General features: G+C 38.9%; 2 protein-coding genes across 2 annotated transcripts; one reads left to right on the top strand and one right to left on the bottom strand.

The window, feature by feature from the left end:
- Positions 1-3,896: 3,896 nt before the first annotated feature.
- On the bottom strand, positions 3,897-11,643 carry kif1bp (KIF1 binding protein). The gene is made up of 13 exons (XM_015386444.1): positions 11,188-11,643; positions 10,978-11,076; positions 8,950-9,029; positions 8,568-8,626; positions 8,296-8,420; positions 8,014-8,107; positions 7,663-7,775; positions 7,386-7,535; positions 6,041-6,115; positions 5,207-5,369; positions 4,940-5,114; positions 4,681-4,866; positions 3,897-4,601 (listed from the first exon to the last, which is right to left on the bottom strand). The coding sequence occupies exons 1-13, from the start codon at positions 11,641-11,643 to the stop codon at positions 4,463-4,465; spliced, it is 1,914 nt and encodes a 637-aa protein (XP_015241930.1). The 3' UTR covers positions 3,897-4,462.
- A 3,313-nt stretch (positions 11,644-14,956) lies between these two features.
- vps26a (VPS26 retromer complex component A) lies at positions 14,957-23,691 on the top strand. The gene is made up of 9 exons (XM_015386487.1): positions 14,957-15,050; positions 15,988-16,137; positions 16,752-16,827; positions 18,872-19,028; positions 19,631-19,795; positions 19,882-19,988; positions 20,217-20,318; positions 20,658-20,767; positions 21,452-23,691. Exons 1-9 carry the CDS (start codon positions 15,048-15,050, stop codon positions 21,566-21,568), a joined length of 987 nt encoding a protein of 328 aa, XP_015241973.1. The 5' UTR covers positions 14,957-15,047; the 3' UTR covers positions 21,569-23,691.
- Positions 23,692-24,523: the final 832 nt, after the last annotated feature.

Genomic DNA, 24,523 nt, shown 5'->3' with positions numbered 1-24,523 from the left:
TGTCTTTCCCTTCTGGCTTGGTGTTGAAACCCAACTACAGGACTAGCAAGCTGTCCAGTTCCTGTTTTAGAGCAGGTCACACCTGCTGATGATGATCTGTAAAACTGCTGGATTTAATTAGCTGGCCCAGGCTGTTTCATATTATATATGCACAGAAAATATATCTATTTTAGCCATGGTCTGGGTGAATACTTGATTCTGATTTCCTGTTAAATAGACTGATTGTTCTAAATCATTGCACCAGATCCCTCTGAAATGATGACTTTGGAGCTGCAGGTTTAGTGGCCAGCACCTTTATAACAGGTTAGGAAACAGGTTAGAACCAATCAGATAAATATGGATGTGACTAGAAAATGTCTTTGAAAAAAATTTTGTTTTCCAGTTGCCAGTTAGTGAAATCTTAAAGATATGTCAGGCATAATAAAGCAATATTGCCTCACTTGCCCACTTCCCACGCTGTGATCGGTCAAGGCTGCTTTAATCCCTAGGGCAGGGTTTAACCAATTAAGAATCGGTGGGGTCCAAAAAAAGAAAATAATAAACCAGTAAAGGTCCGGAAACATTTGAAATTATAATCTGTTACTTTAAACAGAATTTAACACTGAAATAAATTGATGTGTTTATGAATCCATGTTATACATCGAATTTTTAAATAAAAAATATCTTAAAAAATAGAAAATCTTTCCATTTTAAAATCGAAATTGTTTTTTATGGGGAGAGAACAACAATCATTCAGTTTGGTATATAGACAGTTTCCTGATTCACATATTTTATAAAACATCTGAACTGAACTGGCTTTTTTTGGGGGCCTAATGAGAGAAGTGGGATTTAGGCTGACCTGCAAAGCTTTTAAAACGGGTTTAATTGGCGATCAAGTCATTCTCAAGCACATATCAAGGTGCTCATTCGTGAGCCTGGATCAATATTTATTTTTGATTATATTCACGGCGGAGAATCCTGCTTCACAGCAGCTGGTTGAGCCAAACATAGTGAAAATGTGCAGGGTCATCTTTGATCAAATCATTTCACTTTTCTTTCACCAGTTAACCGCAGTTCTTCCAGCAGTCCACACTTTCTCTGCTTTCTTTTTCTCATCGTCTTCTCCTTCTTTCCCATCGGCCGCCTTGTCAAAGGTTTGCCTGCTGTGTCTAAAAGTGGCTTGCAGCACAGACCCAGACTGACAGCAGCTCATTGGCTAATTTGTATCACATACAGCCAGATCCCAGACTATCCATAGTGCTGTACCATATTAACAGGAGAAGCGGCGCAGGTGAAATTAGACACTGTTGTCGGACAACATGCAGTAATTTATAAATGTTTTAAATCAGGTTGGGTCCGGATTAGTCCGCTGGTGGGTCTGGATCCAGACCACGGTCCTTTAGCCATCGGAAGGATTCTGGGGTTACATACCATGCAATGTTTTTCTTCCCTTGACAGTTCCTTCAGTTCCCTCTGTTCAGACTTCCATTGTCTGAGACATTCAATGAAATCCGTGGTGGACCTTGGGTGTCCTCCTGGTGGGGTGATGGGGGATAATTGTGCGTGAGGCAACTCAGCTGATACCCTTCAATGTGGAGGAGCAGTGGCTCTACTCTGATGCCCTCCCAAATGGCTGTGCTCCTTGCCCTGTCCATAAAGCAGTGCAGATGAAACTAATTTCAGCACCTAGTATGTACGGTGTAGAGCTGTTCCTGTTTTATACACCTGGATGAAAACCACACTTCTCCTGTGGTAGGCTGCATGTGTCATCCCCTGTAGCACAGCCTACAGAACCAGAGCACATTTTTCTTAAGAAGGGGGACCACCACCCCTCTGTGCGAATCCAAGGTCACTGTCAATGACCAACAATTTCTATGCCCAGCCTTCCTAGGAATTGGGGAAAAGCTCCCCTGGCCGAGGGGAATAAACACCTTGTATAAGTTCAAAATTCTGAGCCTATAGAAGCTGGAAAACATATATGAACAAATTTTTAATAATTCTTAATAACTATAGCTAAAAAAGCTATCTAAGTCTACATTTTTATGTTTATTCATTTAAAGTTTTGATAGTCTAAAAAAAATGTATAACAAAAAATCCCCACAAAATTTGTATCATAATAACTGCTGCAACGAACCTTTACTCTTGTGAGTGATTAGGTATTCCCTTTCATATGATGGTGTTCAGAAGCCTTACTTCTGACCTCTGAAACTCAAACAATCTACCGGAGTAACATCACTCCAAATTGTTAGATGCCTTCACAGTTGCTACCATAAAAAACTGACTTAACTTTAGAAATTTACCATCTGGTGTAGAAGTGGCTCAGGTTTTAAAAATGCAACCCATACACAGAGGACCAAGTCCTTCATACATCGGCCACAGGTTTGAGTACAAGCCTGTTGACCTATGCACCATGTCTCACCCCCATTCCCTGTTAGCATACCAGGGCAAAAATGTAAAAAAAAAAAAAAAATGTAAATATCGGTCTGTTCACTATACAATCACTAGCCTACTGTGGTGTAGCAGCCACATAGTGTCCACCACAACTAGCCTGCACAGAGGAAGTAGCTTAGGTTTAGCCTGAATGACCTCATAATTTGCTGGAAATTGCTCAGGATGTCAGCCCACGCATCCGACCTCTTTCGCAAGCACTCCACTTTAGCATGGAACAGAAACTCACAATTAGGTAACGGTGCCTCACATTTGATGGCGATGCACTTTAGCTGCACATTTTAGTACACAGCACACTTTGCAAAGCAGGTTCAGATTGTTTAGGTTTGAAGAAAACGAAAACAGAGGTGACATTTAACACTGCCTTTGCAGCACCTACAAGAAATGTTTACATGACAACGTGAACAAGAATTTATACCTGTATTATCTCTGTTTAAGATGAAACACATTTTTTTTTTAAATGATGGTTTTAGCCCTTCAAGGATTCTTATTCAGGTAAAAATAACCCCCAAATCTATTTGCACAGACAGTTATAAAAACTTTGTATTCAAAAAATCACTCATGCTCAACTTTAAGCATTCATTTACATCTTAAGTTATTAATTTTCATCTTAGCTATATTAATATTTTGTGTATTATTGCCATACATTTTTTATGGCAATACCAATGGTCACAAAATAAGAGAGGTTACAGAAAAATGGCAAAGGCCTTGAACATCTCTAGTGTTGTTAAGTTTAAAGAACAAAGGCTATGCTAATTCCAGTACTGAGTGGCACTTAGTCAAAATAACCTTCAGCAAAACCTGGTCACAGCAGCCACCAGGTTTTGCACACGCTGCAGGACTGTATGCCTGAACTTCTCAGCATACACCACTACTGACCACAATAGGCACAAGATGTCAGCTCTTATTGGCTCCCAACCATATAGCTAAATATAAGAGTATGTTCTGTGAAGACTAAAAACAGCAATTTTTCTGCAGATAAGTAGGCTGAGGAGACGGAATGAAGCATAAAGTTAAAATGGTGCTGAGCCATGGTGGTGGCTCAGTGATAATCTAGCGCTGCTTTGCTTCCTCCTGCACAGGAAGCCTGAAACATGTGGTGGGTAAGATGGATTTTATCCAGTCTTGGGAGGAAATGTTTGGTTGTAAGGAAAGTGGAAGTTTGGGTATAAGTGAAACTTCAAACAAGACAGTCTACAAACAATTGTTTCGAAAGACATAGGAGCAGCTGGTGTCTGGCCGTCAGTCTGTTACTTAAGAGTTTGTCATAAAACTTTTTTTTTGTAAGAAACCACGACTACTAAGCCATTTAGATTTATTTTTGTATTGCAAACAGCAGAAACTTTGTATGTTTGGCCAATACATGTTTTAATTGCAGTTGAATATTTTTTGTCATGGTTTGTAGTATTTCAGTATATGTTAGTCATTAATTTTTATTTGTTGAATTGCTGTGGAAAAGTTGAAATCAAATTTTACGTCAAAGGTAGGAAGAGCAAAATCAGACAAATAAGTCATTTCAAACTAAATGAAGAGAAAAAAACTGGAATTTTTTTGAGAAGAGGAGGCAACTAAATATGAGGTTTAGTGAGTTAATGTTCCAGTAATTACTAATGCTAGAAGGGAAAAATTTAATCTGACGAAGCAAACAGGTCATCATGAAACATCCTGTTAGGTTCAGAGGGTGGAACACAAATCCATGCTCTGGAAAATATACCAACTTTTTATTTTCCTTGCTACCTAAAATTTGTTTCACTTAACTGCAATATGCTACATATTATCTGAGCTGGAATGAGAGATGAAATTACCACTTTATTGCACAATATTCAGGGCACATTGCAGCAGTTATTGGCTGTGATGCATTCAAACGCAGCATGCTTAACACAGAGAAGTCAACAAACACTTAAGTACATTAACAAAAAACTATCAGAATTTACATTTAAGCTTCTCTGGTGCCAAAGTAACGAGATACGATGTAGTTAACATGATCAGTTTAGCAGTATATCAGCCAGTAGAGAGGGAATTTTCAACTTGGTCCTTAGTTGTTTGCTGCCATCCTTGATTTAAGGCGGTTAATTTTTAGAGGAAGAAGGCCGACCATCTCTCTGCTGAGTTCCAGCTCCGTCTCCACGGAAACCGCCGCTTCAGGGTGAGTCTCGCAATACTCCACCACATACCTGTGTGTTTGGCATCATTAAAAACTTAGAACCGACAAGGCATACCAATGACTGCATATCAACATGTCTGTGATCATACTTGTAGTTTTCTAAAGCTCTGTTGAGATTTTCCATCTGAACTGGGGGTGAGGAGCTGATCAGTTTGCTGTGAAGTCGAGCGACTCTGAATCGGGCCACCAGAGCTGGTCTGAGCACCTCCTCCTCCAGGTGCTCAGGAGGCTTTCCTTCTGGTGAGCACAGCGAATCTATGAACATCTGGAAATACCTGGAGAGGAGAGGATTTTAAATGATTCAGGAATTGTTAAAGGCACAGAGAGGCTGTCTAAATGGAGACTCACTTGGCAGAGGCAGAGCAGAGATGGTTGAATTTCTTAATGGTATGGCTATCTAGAGAATGGTTGTCTGCTTGTCTGTTGGCCAGAGTCAGCTTCAAGTCCATCATGTCATTATAAGTCTCCCCTAACTCAAACATCAGCTGCCTGCGGATCAGCAGGTAGTATCGAGAGTTCAAGTCTAGAAACAAACAGACCAGTAGAACATTGATCCGGTTACAATTTAGAAAGCAAATTCCTGCAAAGTCAGAACATTGAGTCAGAAATCGGCACCATTGCAGATTGGCTCCAACATGTCAACTCTTCGTTTGTGCATTTTGCAGCGGCGTTCCAGATCTTCCTCAAAGAAAGCCAGGGCCCGAAACAGAGAGCTGTGGTCCTGCAGAATCTCTATGTGGTCCGTCACATATCCATCCATCTGAAAGAACTCCTTAGCCTTGGAACCAAAGGTAGGATGGACACATGAAATCTGTTAGACGCACAATTTTACATGATCTAACATCAGCTTACATGCACAGCTTCAGGGAGGTAACTTTCATGAGACCAAAACGGTTTTTAAGGTTGACCAAAATGCTGAAGTGAAACTAAATGTCGCCATGACTATAATCATAAACCAAGTAGCATTTAGTGCATAACCTGGATGCATGACTGTCTGAGGAAAGAAAGAAATTATGCAACTCTGTAAGACTTTAAGATGTATTTACAAAAGTCCCTCACTGATTTCTATCTCTTCTGGCCTCTGATAATTATTCCTCAGGCCAAGCTGCACAGACTAATGATCAGCAATCATCACAGCCATATAAGATATATCATGAACTGATGTAATTGATGGAATATTATCTTTCAAATATGATACATTTAAACTCTATGTGCTAACTTTGCATCAGCTCAGTTAAAGCTGATTCCTTGGATGTCAAAACTTATAGAACACAGTGGGAACATTGAAATAATGGATAGGAACGAAAGCCAAGTGAATCCTAACACCTTTATATATATTGGTTAGATGATAAACAAAGATGTTATAAATCTATAAATCTATCTGACCCTTGATAACTAGAGCGCAGCCGATGCCAGTCTGTCCAATAAACTGCTGTTTGTGGATCATACCTGCGTTACATAGTTCTGTCCCACCAGGAACACAGCTCTGGCCTCTGCAAAGTCCAGAGGGAACAAACACATCACCTGTAAACAAAGACATGATTACATTAATTTATGTCTTAATTTTTTCCCCTAACAGAATATGTTCATGTTATCGTTGAAGAAGCCTGTAGTAATGGGCCGGTATGAAGATCTGACACCAAAAGCAAAAATATCAGTACTTCTCTGAATTATATGCAACAGTCTTTAGATCACAGTTCTCCTGCAGAAAGGTCTCGCTTGCAGAGTCTCACTCCTCTTTAGATGTGCATTCATACTCAGATGTTCAGCACCTTGTTATTAGTGGTTGCATGAACAACCGTACACAAAGTGTGTGTCTACAGCTATGGAGGGGTTCTGTACTTTTGCTTTCCAGTAGCTCCAAAACGTTCTGGCCGACAACGTGTGACCATCAAGGTCACCAAGCTGTCTGCCTCTGTAGAACCGTGGAATTTCTTTCATGTGTTCATAAAAAAAACATATACATGTTACACATTATTGTTTTTTTTAGGACATTTTAATGTCAAACATTTGCAAACTTTCACTTTCAATTAGGGGTGAATGATTTTGTCAAACATCTAAATTGCGATTAATTTCAACCGATATTGCAACTGTAAATTTATTTCAAATCTCCTTTGTACTAATCACAATGATGTAGATGTTTCACTACAAAGTTTCAGCTTTTTCATTACCTTGAAAGCTTGCTTGTCCAGAGTGCATTGTTAAAGGATTTTATTGTAACCTTAGTTTGGAAAAATGCTTATTTCTACAAGCTTGCATAGATCTGCATGCTAGCTGGAAGTTTATCTTAAATTTTTCTGGCAGCAAACCCACTTTAAACATATTACCACAACTTGAGGGGTTGCAGTAAGGGAAAAAAAAAATGTTATTAAATGTAACACTGCCAAAACTGAGCGCCTCTGCAATTTGGAATTTTTATCAATTTTGATTATCTTGCAAATGCAATTAATTCCTCAAACCTACTTCCTATCACACATTTTGAAAGATCTCTGATATCGACCTCTAAATATTTGTGCAAACTTTTAATAAAAATAGATTGTGAATTTGTCCCGTTTCATAAACTGTTTTATTATCTGTATTTTTAACTCTTTGCTAAGTCTGAATGTGATTTACCTGGGCTATAATGAGCATATATTGATTGTGAAAAGAAACGTTAACATTTAACGACTGTTGCTCTAAGAAGCTCACATCCCTAACATGAACACCCAGCTGAAAATGACCTTTGGTACACAATCTGCAGATAAGAAAAAAAAAAAAAAAAAAAAGAGATCGGAGGCATCAGATAGATACAAACCTTTTCCTCTGTGCTTGCGATGGAATCAAATGTATCCTCTGATCCAAACAACAGAGCACTCTTCCTGCCCTTTTCTTCCTCCTCCTCCTCCTGCCTTCTTGCCTGTTTCAACTCATCCTGACGATCAGTATCCAGCTCACCGATATTATCCTGATGTACAATCAAAAGACTTTCTTTTATAACTCAACGCATGTTTAAAGTTCTAAGAAGCACATAAAGAAACTTTAACTGAACCAAAAGGCAATCCTATAAGACGGTTCACATGCTTGTGCAGTACCTCCAGCAGCTTCTTGGAGTCCTGCAGGAGATTGAGGCAGTATTTAATCCAACATCTGGCGATCTCTGCTCGTTTCTGCCGAAGCTGCTCCCTGCGCTCGCTCTCTGTCTCACCTGGGACGGACAGAAAGATGTCCCAAACGCAGATGAGAGGAAGGATAAACAGGCTTACATAAGATAAACAAAAGATTTTAGTGTAAGTAAGTCTGGCTTGAGCAGTCTTCGGTTCGTTTTACACATATAATCCTCGCAATAATCAAGGAACATGTTACTACGATACAAAAACAGTTATTATGCTGCATGGTGAGGCTTTTACTGCCCATTAGTGAAGCATTTTTTAGCAGATATTTACTTTCTTGTGCAGCAGCTTCAGAGGGAACCTCTCCAGCCAAACCGGATATAACAGTAGCTGCTGCAAGGCAGTGCCTGCCTTCCATGTATCTGCCCTGAAAAACAAAAAAAGCACATATTTAACAAAAAAAAAAATATACACAAAAATCCCCTAAACAGATCAACTTTTAACATAAATCTTAATCTATTTACATGCGGATACGAGTAAAATCAACAACAAAAAAAGAAAAAAAAAACGGATTAATGCTTATTATATTTCAGATTAAAGTCATACAAGCCCCACCTTTGTAATATAATACTGAGACAGTGTGGCAGCATTCAGGGCCCACTCCATTGGACTGTACTGGTTCAACTGGAGCTGTCTCTGCAGGGTGCTGTGACAGTAGGTGGCAGCGCGCTCGTTTTCACCTGACAAGTCAAATGATTTGTCATAAATACCATTAAACAAGAAATTTAAAAAAAATCATCTTTATCTTTAAATCAACTATTTTATTTGGTTTCAGTTTTCAGTTTTTAAACCAACATATTTCAGTAGCACTGATAACGGAAACATACCCAGGTTCTTATAAACTTGAGCAAGGTAGTACATGGTATGGGTGTACGCCAACTCAAACCTGGTAACATACAGAGTGAAGTGACACCATATTAACACGAGACACACTAGCAGAGAAATCAACATCACAAACAAGTCATAGAGAAGGTTAAAGTAAAAATATGTTATAAAATAATATATCAAACAGTAAACAGCTCAGAGGAAAGGAAAGGTTTACATCTAAGCATTATTATCTGTTCAAATGGCCCAGTCAAAGCCAAGAGCTAAAGGAATAAGAGAATCTGCAGAGAGACTTGGAGCTTGGATGCGTTCAATAAGAGAGCTTCAACTATTTTCCAAAGATGATTTGTTTTGAAATTTGTAACGGACTATAAGAGAAACTACCTCTTCGTTCTTTCCTGGTGTGTCAGAAGGTTCTCTTCTGTGCTGAAATACTCTGTCATGTCAGTCGGAGGCCTCCCATCCTGAGGAAAATAAGGAAAACACAACAATCACAAGCGTTCAGGAGGGTTTGAATTTAAACCAAAAACCAAAACCGCTTGGAAGTGGGTAATGTCTATCGTCTGATGATTTTTCTGAAATTTTAGCAGAAACAGAGTCTGAAGCTCCTGAACTTAACAGAAGAGGGAGACAGAGGAGCCTGTGCAGAGGGGAGTGAAAGGTAGACTAAACATATGCATGGGTTTGTTTCTATTCACTTAATGCATCTCAGTGCACAAAAGGCAGTTAGCTTAGCATCCCACAGACGGAAATAACTGATGATTGTATATCTGAGACAATCTTGTACACTGAGAGGTGGCTGAAAGTAGATAGGCGCCAGAACCTCAGGGTTAAGCCAAAGTTAAGCATGAATTCAGCATGAATTCTGTATGTATCATCGTTAATATTAGTATATTGATGTGCATAATTAACCGCAGTTTTTTGTTGTCAAGAAATGATGAATACATGAAAATATAGTAAGTAATATATGAAAAATTTAAATGAATTTTCCACCTGAGAGTATTACTGCTGCCACCATCTGTATTAGAGGGGGGGGGGGATGGTAAGGGTGGCCAATGATTGGCTAAGGGTGGGCATCAATGGCGTAACTAGCGGTAAGCAGAGCCTGCAGTTGCTTAGGGGCCCCCGACCTCTTAGAGGCCCCGTCACTGAGACCTGGTAGGCCCCCTATGCAATTGTAGACTAGGACATCTCTTTGCAAATGCAATCGTGCAAAAAATTCATCTTAAACCCACCTGATACTAAATCAACTGAGCGGACCTTATTAATACCCCAACACAAGGTGACCCGTTTACACACGACAAAGCAGACAGTGGTACTTTTAATTACTATGTTAATAACTGGATAGTTCATTAGGCGGTTGGTGAAAAAACAAAAACAAAAAAAAACACTCCCATAATATGTGTCAAACTGAAATCAAGATCTTAAAAAAAAAAAGTCTCTTTTTACAATACGACTTGGAAGTATGGCTAATCCAGAGTGTTGATTAAAAACATAACCGTTATGTACAATGTGTTAGCGACGATGGATACCAAAAAGAAGTACTTATTAGTACTTATAGTACTTATTCCAGAAAAGAAAAAGCAAAGAAGAGCTGCTGGAAGAACGGAAAAAACTTCCCAAAATATACACATTCTTTCAAACAACTAAAGAGGCAGAGGTGGACGTTGCTGCTACAGTGAGTGAAGATTGTGACCAGGAGATGAATGTAGAGGGCGTGGGTGAGGAGGGGGGCTGTGAAACTCAAGGTAGCCCGATAAGACTCATTTTACAGCAGAATATACTAAAGTATACCCATGTCTAGTGAAGGTGAAGAATGATGAAATGATGAAGTGTGTTATCGGTTGTCTACGGCAGCAGCGGCGGTGGCGGGGGAGGAAGCGGGCAGGGGGGCGGATGGGGTGTTGTACTTCATATGGGGCCCACCCAGATAATGTTGGTTACAGGCCTATTGTTGTGTCGTTACGCCATTGATGGCCGTGGCCACCCCTGGCCCCCCATCTAGCTCCTCCTCTGCTTAGAAATGGACCTCAACTTAAGAGGAAGAAAATTGCACCTTTTTTCAACTTAAACAAACAGAGAGTGGATCTGTTTAGATTCATTTAGCTATACAACAATATTTTCCTTGTCTTCTACATTGATTCTACCCTGTAACTGGTAATTAACACTACCTACTACCCCATAATAATAATAGCTTGGTTGAATAAAATCTTTGATTTTGTAAACACAGAGACACAAATGTACTTTTTTACTTAAAAGGATCCAACTGATTGAGCCAATGTATATTTCCAAATCAGTGCTATTTAATCTCTAATAGGATGAGGATTATAAACATCCCCAGTGCTTATCAAGACCTGCAGATTACTCAGATCAAATGGACAATTTCCCACTCTGAGAGGGAATCAGCATCACCTCCTTCATGTAGTGTTGGTAGATGGACTCTGCTGTCTCCAGGAAACCCTGAGCTGTCTCTGTCTCATCACGGCCAGCCCAAAGGACACCCAGCTGGTTCTGAAAGCACAAAGAAACACATGATCAGCATCAGCTGATGAGCTCCACACAGGGGGGGTGTAAAGATTAGAGCTTATGGAGAAACATTTATGAGGGAGTAACCAGTTTTACCCTGACATGGATGAACAGAGAGACGTTCTCTGATGACACCCTGCATTTCTCCAGCATTTTCATGCAGTTCATAAGATGCTCCTGTCCGGCTGACAGCTCCTCCGTGTCCACGTGGTTAACCCCCAGGTAGTACTCCACAGCCCCGAGCTTAGCCGCCCGCATCCCCGCAGGAGAGTCTCCGCTGAGGCCCCGGCTGAACCCATCCTCCCTCTGACCGTCCAGTGGCTGAGCAGGGGGCGGCTGCTCGCAGTTGTCTCCGCCGGCCTCCTCCTCTCCGTCCCCGGCCTCGAAGCTCTTCAGGGAGCAGTAGATTTCTCTTAGAAGCTCCCTGGCTTTGTATTTGGACCGGAACGGGTCGTTTTCTGGGTCTTTTCTGGACTCTGTTTCGGTCAGATGTTGGGCGTTGGTGAATTTGTCGCAGATAGATCTCCACTCGATGCTGTTGATGGAAGCCATGTTTGTTTTCTTCTTTTCAGAAAAAAAAAAACGGCTACAGACAGGCGCTTGTTGGCATTTTACTGCCATCTGCTGGAATATTTAAGTCATTGCTCCTCATCTGTTCCTGTTTGGCTGTGACACCATCCTGGGGAGAAATATCAGCACTCAAACCATCCATTCGTGGTCCTTCCTATATTCTGATTTTTGGGATGTAGTGAAAACTATCTGCCAAACCAACTGCATAGTTTCAACATCCTATCACCAAGCATTAGATAACCCCAGCACATTTTTTATAAGATAAAAAATAAAATCAATAGTCCTTAGTAGTCAGATTTTGTAAGTTGTTTCCCACTGACCACCATGTTGATTCTACCTACGTATTACCATGGTGGTTATGGGCAGAGGGACACCAGATTCAGAAAGCAGAAGAAAGACACCCTAGTAGCTTTTTAATCAACTGATAACTTTGCAAGCTTAATTGTTGCAGTGCTTGTGATTCCACAAACATTTGCTATTTATGTTTCATTAAAAAAATCTAATAGACTTACACTTAGAATCAACTATTTATCCTTTGGGATTACTCCTTCAGGGAGATACTGCTTCCAGTAGCTTATATAGTGTACAAAGAGTTAAAGCAAGATACCCTAAAAGATAAAAATACAACAGAAAATATAAAGAGAGTTTATATAATACAAAATAGCATAAAAAAGAAAAAGGTTATGTCCAAAAATATGTTTCCCTTAGATATATATAAAAAAAATATCTGCACAGTAGAGAGCTAAGGTAAGACTACATAGTAGTTGCAATGGCGTAAATATCGGTACGCAGAGAAAGCAATTGCTTAGGGGCCCACAACCCATTAGGGGCCCCATCACCGACACCTGGTGAGTCACTTATGCAATTGTAGACTAGGACGTCTCTTTGTAGATGTAATGGTGCAAAAAATTCCTCTTAAACCCACCTGATGCTGATATTATTGAAAACACTGGACCATATTTATACCAAACACATTGGATAAGCATCCCCCTAAAATTAGTTTTTGGACCTTGTGACGTCTGTAACATGTGGTGGTGCGCTGTCACCAGTGGTTCCATTTAAGACCCGCAGTCACTAGTTTTTCGTGTGTAATGTGTGATCATAGACTACTGAGAATTTCATAATTGTTTCTTCTTGGCCAATTTATGGAACTGTCTCCGTATCCTGAACCTTTATCACATGTTGGCTGGGAACAACTGTCTCGGACACACGGACCATCAACACCAGATCCCCCCAGGGCTGTGTCCTTTCCCCCTGGCTTTTCTCCCTGTACACCAACTGCTGCACCTCTAGCCATCAGTCCGTGAAACTGATCAAGTTTGCGGACGACACCACCCTCATCGGGCTCATCTCGAACGGTGATGAGTCTGCCTACAGGAGGGAGGTGGACCGGCTGGTGTCCTGGTGCAGCAGCAACAACCTGGATCTGAACACCCAAAAGACAGTGGAGATGATCGTGGACTTTAGAAAGGTCACAGCCCCACCGTCCCCCCTTGCCCTCACAGACAGCCCTACCCCCATCTCCAACGTGGAGTCCTTCCGCTTCCTGGGCACCACCATCACCCAGGACCTCAAGTGGGAGCCGACCATCAGCTCCCTCGTCAAGAAGGCCCAGCAGAGGATGTTCTTTCTGCGGCAGCTGAGGAAACTTAAGCTGCCAACCCGGATGTTGGTGCAGTTTTACACCTCCATCATTGAGTCCATCCTCACCTCCTCCATCACCGTGTGGTACACTGGTGCCACCGCCAGGGACAGATACCAACTGCAGCGCATTGTGCGCTCTGCTGAGAAGGTGATCGGCTGTAAGCTGCCATCACTCCAGGACCTGTATGTCTCCAGGACCAGGAGGTGTGCAGGTCGCATCACAGCCGACCCTTCTCACCCTGGACACAGACTGATTGAACTTCTCCCCTCAGGGAGGAGGCTACGGTCCATACGGACCAGAACCTCCCGCCATAAAAACAGCTTCTTCCCCTCTGCCATAAGACTCATGAACACTATATGTCAGACTCCATAACTTGCCCATGCCATTCACACTGCTGTATTGCACACTGCTCTATTTGCACTACCTTGTACATTTTACTTTTTATATTTATCCATATTTTTATCTTAAGTGTATATATTAGTATATTTTTTGCATGCCTTATACCCTAGTGTTTTTAGAGATTTTTATAATTTTATTTACTATTTCATATATGTTTCATGTTGCACGACTGTACCACAAAAAATTCCTAGTTGTGAACCTCTTCACTAACAATGGCAATAAACTCGATTCTGATTCTGATTCTGATTCATATGGGGCCCGGCCAAATAATGTTGCTTACGGGCCTATTGTGGTGTCATTACGCCATTTAGTAGTTGACTTGGGTTATTGCACTTGTACTGCAGAAATGTACCGACCTTATAAATAAGTTGAAATATTACAGACTACTTGTACTTGACTTGGATTATTGCACTTGTACTGCAGAGATGTACTGACCTTATAAAATTAGTAAAATATTACACAGACTACACAGTAGTTAGCATGTGTTATTGCACAGTGAGAGAGTGGAATATTGCATGAGTGTCAATAGGTAATGTTTTGCATAGGATGTCCAGGGGGGGGTGGGGGGTGTGATGACCCTTGGCAGCACAAGGGTCATCACACCCCCCCCCCTCCTCCTATTTTATATTATCATATATATTATTACATATCATATTTTACTCTTATAAAAAGCTATCGCTTTAGCTCAGAAAAAGATACAATTTTTATACATTTATATGTTTTGATTTATGTCATGGACTGCTCAGTGGTGTAGCAGGCTGGATTGCTGCCTTGCAGCAAGAAGGTTCTGAGTTTGACTCCTGGCCTGGGGTCTTTCTGCATGGAGTTTGCATGTTCTCCCTGAGCATTCATGGGCTCTCTCTGGGTACTCCGGCTTCCTTCTACAGTCCAAAAACCTGTTAAGACCGTAAGGTTAATTGGCTTCTCTATATTCTCCTTAGGTGTGAGTGAATGGTTGTTTGTCCCGTGTGTCTCTGTGTTGCCCTGTGATGGACTGGAAACCTGTTCAGGGTGGCCTTAGACAGCTGGAGATAGGCACCAGCACCTTGCAACCCCAGCTGGAATAATGAGTGACAGAAAATAGATGGTTTTATGTCGTAAATTTAGTGTTTTATTAATTTTTTATATCTAGGTGAATGCAATACACTTCTGTAGTTCAAAACACACCTTTGTTTTATTTTACTTTAAATTATTTTCTTCTTTTTTTTATTTTATTTTATTTTCTCGGACTCCGCCCACAATCAGTCTACTTTGGTCACGTGACGGGAAACCTGCTACTACGCTCCTTGCAGCCCGTCAGGCCAAACAGAGGGAGGCTAGCTGTTAGCTTCAACTGGCAAAGATGGTGAGTCTAAAACCAAAGCTTCAGTCTTTGGAAAACACGGCAGGGACTGCTTTTTAAATTCAAACTAACGCCAATAAATCTAGCGCACAAGAGGCTTTGCAGTGAATGTGACATGAGAAATGTAACTTTGACAGAGAGAAGCTTTTTCGGGTTTTTGGCTAATTAGCATCGGAATTAAGTCATTTTCCACGCATGTTTAAAGCTGTCTAACAAATACTCAGCTTTTAAAGCTGTACTGTCAACCAAATTTTAAAGCAGCAGCTTTATTAATGTGCCTATAATCGGTGTGTTGGTGCAGTAACTTAGTTTGAGCAAATGTTGCTCTGATTAGCACTCTGGAATGTGAAGTTGAAATGTCACATGCACCCTAACTGCATTAGTCCTTTACGTTTCCTACAAGAAATCAATCATCTTTGTCCTCCTTAACGATCATGAACACATTTTCTGTGTTGTTGTTTTTTTCTAGCTGCTGCAGTAGAAAGTGTTTCTTTTTTGATTCCTCCTGTGTAGCTGACTGAGATTGTATTTCTCCTGACATCCTAATGCCTGAGCTTATGCTTCCAGATGTTTAGCTTCTGCATGCCTTAGCAAGTGTTAATGCAGCTGCTGATCTTAGGGGTTGTTGTGGCAATATCGGAGGCTGTCATTGTCTTTAAGTCTGGCTTTACAGTTTTAGGAGTTTGAGAGAGACATAAGAGAGAAATGCAAGAGACAGTGGGAATTATTCCCACTTCTCATGGTGTTAAAGTATGTAGACAAACCATTTGGATTGCAAAGATGCTTCCCCAACAAATGGTGGAAAGAAGCATTTAGCAGTCCATATTTGTAATTAAAATATTACATGTGTTTATTTTAATATATCTGCTGCATATGCCTTATAATTATTGTGGTCGTCGAATTGTGTGATAAACATTTACTGTGTTTTATCTGATTCAAGAGTTTTCTGAGAGGATTGTTTGGGCCTGTATGTGAGATAGACGTGGTGCTGAATGATGCAGAAAACAGAAAAACTGCAGAGCTGAAGACAGAAGATGGAAAAGTGGAGAAACACTATCTGTTCTATGATGGAGAGTCGGTAGCTGGAAAGGTAAACATACGTATCCTTCTTTATGAAAAACCCATTTAATGAACCCATGTATGTATTAATGTTTTTTTAGGAATTATAAACATGAAATGGTCATTAAAATAATTTCTGGTTACCATCTGGAGCTTCCGAATCCTGAAAGATATGCCTGAAAGTGACTCCTGATGAAACTAAAATAATTTCCTAACATTTTAAAATGTTTTATTAGTGTCAGACAATAAGGTTTTCCTGCACTCCATTATGAGTGAAAAATGGAGATGTACTTCAAATAGTTTGTTGTGATTTGTTTAATTTCCCCATGTAGGTAGAGATTGAAGCACGGTCAGATACACAGCAAGTTAATCTGGAAAGTGACAAAATGATAAAAGGGGATTATGAACTGTAATGACAGAGCCAAATATGTTCAGCTAAAAAGAGATGGAAATAGCATGGATACACAGCAAATGTCAGAGCTGTTTTAGGGTTTTAAAATATGTATATATAGGTTAAAAAAAATACTAGGCCATTTTAAAATATGACATTAATTGCTGCCACTTTTAATTGTTAAAAAAAAATGTATATATATATATATATATATATACATAAGATTAATTGATTCTTACAATTTTTTTCTACAGGTGAATCTAAATGTGAAGCAGGGAGGGAAACGGTTGGAGCATCAAGGCATCCGCATCGAGTTTGTTGGACAGATAGGTGAGCCTATTGGGGCAGAACATATAACTCACATTGTGTTGTTGATTTACTGTGTTCTGGTTCAGCTGTAATGTTTATAGAGACTTACAACTCGCATATCTTGAATTCTTTTCTCTAAAAATGCCTAACGCCCGTCCTTATTGAAATCCATGCCTCTTTTGGAGCCCTTTGGGGGACATATTAGGTTCTGGGCTCTTTGTAGAGAACACATGACCTAGTTTGTACCTCTACATTGAGATTTCCTAAAAGTAGACCTGCTAAAAAGCTATGGCCTCAGATACACAGGCAAAAATAAAATAGTGTTTTTTTTTCTTTTTTTTTCCTGCAGAATTTTTATTCTGAAAATGTAGGCTGGGCAAGCCATAGTTGGCAGGACATAAATAACACAGTTATACAGTAATAGTTGCTCAGGACCATTTACATGTCAACTAAAAAAATCAGGATGTTTCACCAGTTTATATCTGACTATATCCATGCATTTTTGTGGAGGGACTGTTTGCAGACTTCCATGGTTTTGTCGGCTGCAAAATGGTTTCAGGTGTGTAGATGTATCTTTTTATAGGTTGAATCTGATCGGGTGGGAAGTTTGTGGAAATCTTTACACATTCTTCATGCTCAATGGGTTTCAACTCTGTTTTACTTTCTTCTCGGGCTGCAGGATTAATCGTTGAAACCGTTTAATCACATTTTCTGTTTAGGAAGATTTCATTTTTGGAGAATAAAAAAATATATATACTTTTTTCCTCTAAAAATCCACTCATTGGGCTTGCATAGCTCAGAGACGTCAGTTGATCACCTTTTATTCTTCGATAAAGTGTTCTTATTATGTATAAAACTATCTTGCTGTGTCATACAACTAACTGCAGACCTTAAGTAAGTCACATTTTTGTTTGTTTTGAAACATGATTATTTGTTACCTATTAAACTAAAGTCACCTTCCAGAAAGAATGAAGCAACAGTTACCCTTTGTCATTTTTATTATGAAACTTAGGTGGAAAAAAAATTCATCAGATTTGGTAAGAAAAAAATTGGAGATTAGATTTTTAAGCTGTATCATCCAGCCCTAAATTCTTCCTACTTTGCCATAAATAAGCATCAAAAGCTTCCCTGCGCTTTGAAAACAAATGATTACATGAAAAAAATTGTCAGGTTTTTTTTTTCTTCCCTTAAGATTGAAAGTTACACTGCAGTTTTTGTGCCTTTGAGAATCTAACAAATGGTTTAGACCGATGTTTTTCTAACTGGCTTATGTTCTCTGCATGGATATAAGCTGAAAGAGACCAAACACGGCTGGATTTGTTTCTGTTGCGACCATAAGATGTAAAACTGAACTTATGTTCAGTTTTATGTTGTTGTTTTTTTCATCATCTCCAAAAAAAAAAAAAAAAGGCTGGAGGTGAATTCTGTTTGTTGTTTTTCAAAATGATTTACAGGGTTAAAAAGACAGGATGGCAAACTTTCTGTCTATATGCAGTGATCCATGGCAGTGTTCTGTTAAGCAGGAAAAATACAATATATGTGTGCAGCCAGTACACAGCGCCTGTTTTAACTGACCACATTCCTTTCTCTGTAGGTTTATTCACATGACAACGCATTGACCAAAGTTTGATTAAACATGTGGTTGTCGTGTGCAGGAATCTTGCCCCCAACCAGAGGAATAATTGTAATTGCTTGGACTGAAAGAGCCTGGAAAATAACACATAGTCTCTCTATTGTATCATAGTTCTATTCTGGACTTTTTTTCCAGCTTTTATTTTCAACATTTCCTAAAAGAAGGAGGGAGGGGCTGGTCATAAGTGCTTCTTGTCATTTTGACTGGAAATACTCTTTTTATTGTCAGTTTTACCTTTGATCAATTATTTTTATCGGACAAGGGAATAGAATCCAAATTTGATCTATTTCTGTTTGTTCCACAGAAGTTCAGCTGATGAGTTAGCAGGGGATGTTAAGAACAGTAAAGTCAAAGCAGAAGCCAACTACATTCAAGATAAAAAAAAAAACAGTGATGCTAATTTCTTAAATGTTATGTTGTCATTTATTTTAGAGCTGTTCTCTGATAAGAGCAATACCCATGAGTTTGTGGACTTGGTGAAAGAGCTGGCTTTGCCTGGAGAACTAACCCAGAACCGAAGCTACGACTTTGAGTTCATGCAGGTGGAAAAGCCCTATGAGTCGTACACCGGAGCAAACGTCAGACTCAGGTACAACAGTAACAGCTGGACTCAATCTGGTTGGTTTGTTGCTTCTGTGCGCCTGTTATATTCCAGAAATACAAACATCTGGCCTGCTGGTCGCAGAGTTTATCTCTAAACATTATCTGCTGCAAGCTTATCTTGCTGTGCTGCTCTAACAGGGGGTGGGGAAGTCAGTAAATACTGACTGGGTTTGTTCTGCTGAAAGTAAAGAAATGTGATGAATATAATAATTTGGGCTTAGTCACAGTGTTTAGGAAAAAGTTTTTGTTATGGGAAGCAGATTTTTGATAAAGCATTGATACAAATGCAAATAACAGAACTTTATTGTCTTCATCATTGAGGGTAACAGTGGTTATGGTGAGTAACAAGTTCTGCTTGTAGGCATAAACCAAACAGTGTGAAGAATGTTTCATATTTTCTTATGTTTCATTTCTTTTAGTAGTATTATTTGAAATACAACTAAGTATTAAGATATAATTTTAACCTTATATCAGCAATCTGTTATTATAAAGTCCCAATATTCAATTAAGCTAAGATTTAGAGCAATCTGCTGTTAGCACTTAACAGAAAAACAGTTTGCCTTTAACAATAACTTGTTTTTCTCACAGGTATTTCCTCCGGGTGACAATTGTTCGCCCTTTGTCTGATTTAGTGAAAGAATATGAGTTAATTGTTCACCAGCTGGCCACTTATCCAGACGTAAACAACTCCATTAAGATGGAGGTCGGCATTGAGGATTGTCTGCACATCGAGTTTGAATACAATAAATCCAAGTAAGATCTGGATTGGTTACACTCTATGATGAAATTTGTTTTGGTTTTCAATCAGTTTGAGGAGGTTTTTTTGTTGTCACTGCCAGATATCACCTGAAGGACGTGATAGTCGGGAAGATTTATTTCCTCCTGGTCAGGATCAAGATCCAGCACATGGAGCTGCAGCTCATCAAGAAGGAGGTCACAGGCATCGGTATGAGTCCAAAGCATCTGCATGTAAACAATGAAATGGACTATTTGAGCTGATGTAACGAGTGCATTTCTCCACTGTCAGATTAATAAAGTCAATCAATCACAAGAATTAACTTTATCAAGACCCCCTGTTTGTCGTCTTTAATTTGCTGTTGTTTTTTTTATGTAAAATAAGAGTCTTTAGAGGTTTATTGACCTTAGTTAATTAACTTGTTTTTGCCTCTTTTAGGTCCCAGCACTACCACAGAGACAGAAACGGTTGCAAAGTATGAGATCATGGACGGTGCTCCAGTTAAAGGAGAATCAATTCCAATCAGACTTTTCCTGGCAGGTAAGTCCTTCAATCTTCCTAACTGATGTAGTGATCTATCTTAACTGCAATGGTGCAACCTAAAATCCCATTTTTGGAATGTTTGCCACGAAGGGCTTCAATGTTATACTTGCATGCATGCTGGCTGTAGCTCTCTCTTCCCATCTGTGCACACCCACTGTAAGCATATTACCAACACCTAAAAAGCTGGAGTGAAAAAGTCGGTGTCTTATATTAAATATAATGCCACCAAAGCTGAGAGCGTCAACAATTTGAAAGTTGCATTATGTTAAATTGAGATTATATTGCAAATGCAATTAATTGCTCAGCCTTTGTAATGCTGCCTCTGCTTTGCTAAAGGATATGATCTGACACCCACCATGAGGGATGTTAATAAGAAGTTCTCCGTTCGCTACTTTCTAAATCTGGTGCTGGTGGATGAGGAGGACAGGAGATACTTTAAACAGCAGGTAATTCACATACATCATCAGAACTCTTCAGGGATTATTTACTGTTGTTCATTAGTTTTCAAGAACTGTCACCATTGTTTTATTATTCAATCTATTTAACTAATATCTAAACTATATAATCTATTTGTACTGGCAGTACATTTTAGGATGCAGTATTGTATCCAGATACGATAGGAGCTTTCTGTTTTAGAGAATGGGTTTCAAAAGGCCCTTTTTCGATCAGATAAATTTCTTTTTTTCCATTTTGCTACTCAAAACCAAATGAAAAGATGATTTCAATTTCTTTAAGGTGCTTTAAAGGGTGATGATATATGTCCTTTTAAAAAAATTTCAGTTTTAAGACCTGCTGAATTGTCTCATTTCTATGGTGAGACATATTTCTGGTGAAGGAAACTTTAGAGCTTTTAATCTCAGAAATCATTACCAGTGCATCTAATTTAATTGACTTTAACTATTAAAGCGTTTAAGTTGTGATCTGTTATTTCCTAATAAGAGTGGCAGCAAGGTTTTGCCAGATCCCCGCTACAGCATAACCCCGACTCCTCTGTTGAATTTGTTTTAATATCCTTCAGAAAAGTTTTCTTTGGACTTTCCAGTTGTACTTCTCTGCTTCGTTCACTTTGATAATCACTTTAAACCCTGTTTATTGTACAACTTGTGCTGCCATCTACTTTTTGTGTTTAGGAAATTGTTTTGTGGAGAAAAGCTCCAGAGAAGCTGAGAAAAAGAAACTTCCACCAGCGCTACGAGTCGCCCGAGCCCAGAAGCCAGCCGGTCTCTGCAGAGCAGCCGGAGATGTGAGGGTCACACCCAGAAGATCTGAAGGCAAACACATCACAGCTTCTTTCTGCAAAACAGCCAGAGGTTTGAGGGCTGAAGCTGCTCTCTCCATGGACTGACAGATGTCTGTAAAACACAAATACACAGAAGTTATCTTTAGACATCCCCTGCACACCTGCTCACCATTTCACAGCTTTCAATGGGAGCTGCCACTACTCTCACCCAGAACTGAAACACAGATCCATACGACTGCAACAACACGTCTGCTTAAACCTGAATGTCAAAGCTAAAATGAAAATCAGCCTAAAAAAACAATGAGATGCCCAATTTAGTTGTAGCTCCTCCAGACAAGCACACATGCATAAAGCCATACGGTCCCAGTCTGCTGGCCATGCAAAGTGTTCAGGAAGAAAACGGAAGAGCAGCACTTCTCCCCTCTGAATTGAGAGTTTCTCTTTTCAAATCATCTCTCATCCTGGACTTTATCTCTCACACTTTACATAAAACCAACAAACCACTACTTAGAGCTGCATGAACTACTCCTAAAACGAAAGGCTTCAAAGACCAGAAGAGACGACGCTATGGGGGCAACACCTATGTCCTGCATTTATGTACACTACGTGACTGAGCTGGAGCGTCAAGGATTTCAGCGCTGTTTTATAACTGTAAACGACTTTGCAGCAGTTTAAAGACCTATCAGCAGCATTCTGCTTTAATTGGGGAATCGAGTGCAATAAGTGTTCACAACAATATAAAAACCCACAATATAGTTCTGACTGAGGAAAATCCAGTTCCACCTCTGGTTGCTGTACACAACCGAATAAATTCCCCCAAAGTACTTGATTTAATGATTTATCTTAAGGTGATTTATTTAGGTTAAATCTGCAGGTTAGTTTTTTTTCTTTTACATAACAGAGAAACATTTCTTTCTGCTTAGATGGATGGATTACATGTCATTAAAATTATCTGTAATGTCAACAGAATCTATATTCATGGTTATGACATGTTTGTTAACGTCTGGGCGCCACTTTGTGTTAGATCCTTGTCAGTGCTGTCTATGTCTGAAATACTGTATGTATGCAAAATCGTATTGTAAAAATGAGAAGCATTTTCAGGGTTTCGCTGCTGAAATTCAAATTAATTTAATTAGAGTGAACCATTAGAGAATCCTAATGTGAATTTGTCTATTGCATTTAATTTGTTTTCTGCCAGCTGACCAGTCTCTGTGTGAAACGGTTTCCTTTCATTTCAGCAGCTCAAAGATAGAAGGTTGCAGCTGTGCAGCTGATTTTAGACTCAAATTTTCCAGTGTTGCTGTACAGCTGCCAGTCCGAACCTTCAGCCTGTATATTTACTGATCATGTTAGTCTTCAGGGGTTAAAGCTTTTTGAGCCCACTGGTTCGATATATTCAGAATAATAATGTAACTAACGGTTTTTGACTTCTGTTGTTAAAACAGGAAGGGATGTACTTTTCACATAACTGTAAATGCAACTATGTTCCACTGTGATGCTCAGACCTGAGGTTTAGGTCTTGCTTTAATGACACTGTTACCAGTCCCATGTGATTTATTTTTTTCTGCCTCTAGCTCTGATCTGAGGACAGCTTGCACTTTGCTCTACAGTGCTGTACTTAGTGTTGAAGGTGAATATTTCCTGAAAGTTATCATCACTCAAGGAGCAACTTGACCTCAGTTTTTCTGAGTTTTTTTCTTTTCACTACACACTTTAATTCAGCTTTATATTTTTATTTATTTTGCCTCTTTCACGTTTGGACAGTGGCTGCATTTTGCTGTTACATTTTTATTTTTTCTTATAGTGTATGAACAGACAGATCAACAGTTCAGGTTTCCTCTGTCCTTTTATTCTGGTTTTGATCCTGTAATTTGCATCTATAATGTTTAGAAGGGGTGTAATTTATTGAAAAACAAATCTTTTATTTTGCTTAATCTTTTGGATTAAATGTTTTTTTTTTTTCTTCAATGGTTAGAAGTTGTGAAAAAAGCTTCAAAGCCTATATCCTCTGTCTCTTTGTTTTCTGCATGTTTGTCCACTCATGCCATCGTGTGACTGTGTGTATGAGATAATGTGTGTATATTCCATACACCAAACCCCGAATATATAGCCTAAATTAATCACAAATAAAGCAGATTTATATTAAATTTAGTTTGAAATTTTTTATTTTGTCTGTTTTTAGAGCTTAAAGACTATTTTTAAAGGATCTTACAGCATTATTTATTAAATTTAAAGTAAGCTTTTTTTCCCCCCCTTAGAGTATGGTAATGTAGAAAACCTACTCTAGATTTTTTTTTTATACTTTTTATATTTCAAATTAAACTAAAGTACCTTTTATCGATTATCCAGACTTTTTAAGATTTTTTTTCCTTATAGCCTTAAAAAAGTGTAACTTGTAAAAAAAAAAAAAATATCTAGCAAACACCACATTTAATTTGTAAATAATTACAAAAAATATTAAATTTTTATTATATTAATACTTTATTACTGAAAGTATTTGCTCCTGGACAAGAAATTTGGCCCGTTTAAACTGAATTATTATCCAGGAATTATTTAAATACATTTTATATATTTAATAAATGGTCATATTTTTTTTATATTGATCTTAAAATATCGTTGGGTATGGCAATCATCAAGATAGTGTCAAAACAGTCTATTTAAAATGTTTTTTATGTAATAAAAATAATTAGGCTTTAAAATAATTGGTTAAAATCGACAATGAACCATTTAAAAGATTACGTAAAACTTCGGTTAAGATTGTTTTGTTTTTTATCAAAGCTATCCAGCCTGCTTCTTAGTTTAATAAACGATCTTTGAGTTCGAGCTCAGATGTTTCCTTAAATATGCCTTACATATATATTTCCTATCTACTACGCAACCATGTTAGTCTTGAATAAAATATAATTACTGAATACACAACAGTAAATATAAAATAACCTTATAAATTATTTCCCTCAAAATA

This window comes from Cyprinodon variegatus, unplaced genomic scaffold (assembly GCF_000732505.1).
Source record: "Cyprinodon variegatus isolate N-32 unplaced genomic scaffold, C_variegatus-1.0 Scaffold369, whole genome shotgun sequence".
Taxonomy (NCBI): Eukaryota; Metazoa; Chordata; class Actinopteri; order Cyprinodontiformes; family Cyprinodontidae; genus Cyprinodon; species Cyprinodon variegatus.
Note: the sequence above shows the minus strand (reverse complement) of the source record. Positions and strands in the feature narration are given on the sequence as shown.

Bases quoted from the DNA above. Each gene is read 5' to 3' on its own strand.
- kif1bp (XM_015386444.1), bottom strand. From the start codon at position 11,643: ATGGCTTCCATCAACAGCATCGAGTGGAGATCTATCTGCGACAAATTC. The intron at 8,108-8,295 runs GTGGGGCTTGTA...TTTGTTTTTCAG, and splicing joins CTCAGTATTATATTACAAAG to GGCAGATACATGGAAGGCAG. The intron at 6,116-7,385 runs GTTTGTATCTAT...CTTTGTTTACAG, and splicing joins TCGCAAGCACAGAGGAAAAG to GTGATGTGTTTGTTCCCTCT.
- vps26a (XM_015386487.1), top strand. The intron at 16,828-18,871 runs GTGAGCCTATTG...CATTTATTTTAG, and splicing joins CGAGTTTGTTGGACAGATAG to AGCTGTTCTCTGATAAGAGC. The intron at 19,796-19,881 runs GTAAGATCTGGA...TGTCACTGCCAG, and splicing joins TTTGAATACAATAAATCCAA to ATATCACCTGAAGGACGTGA.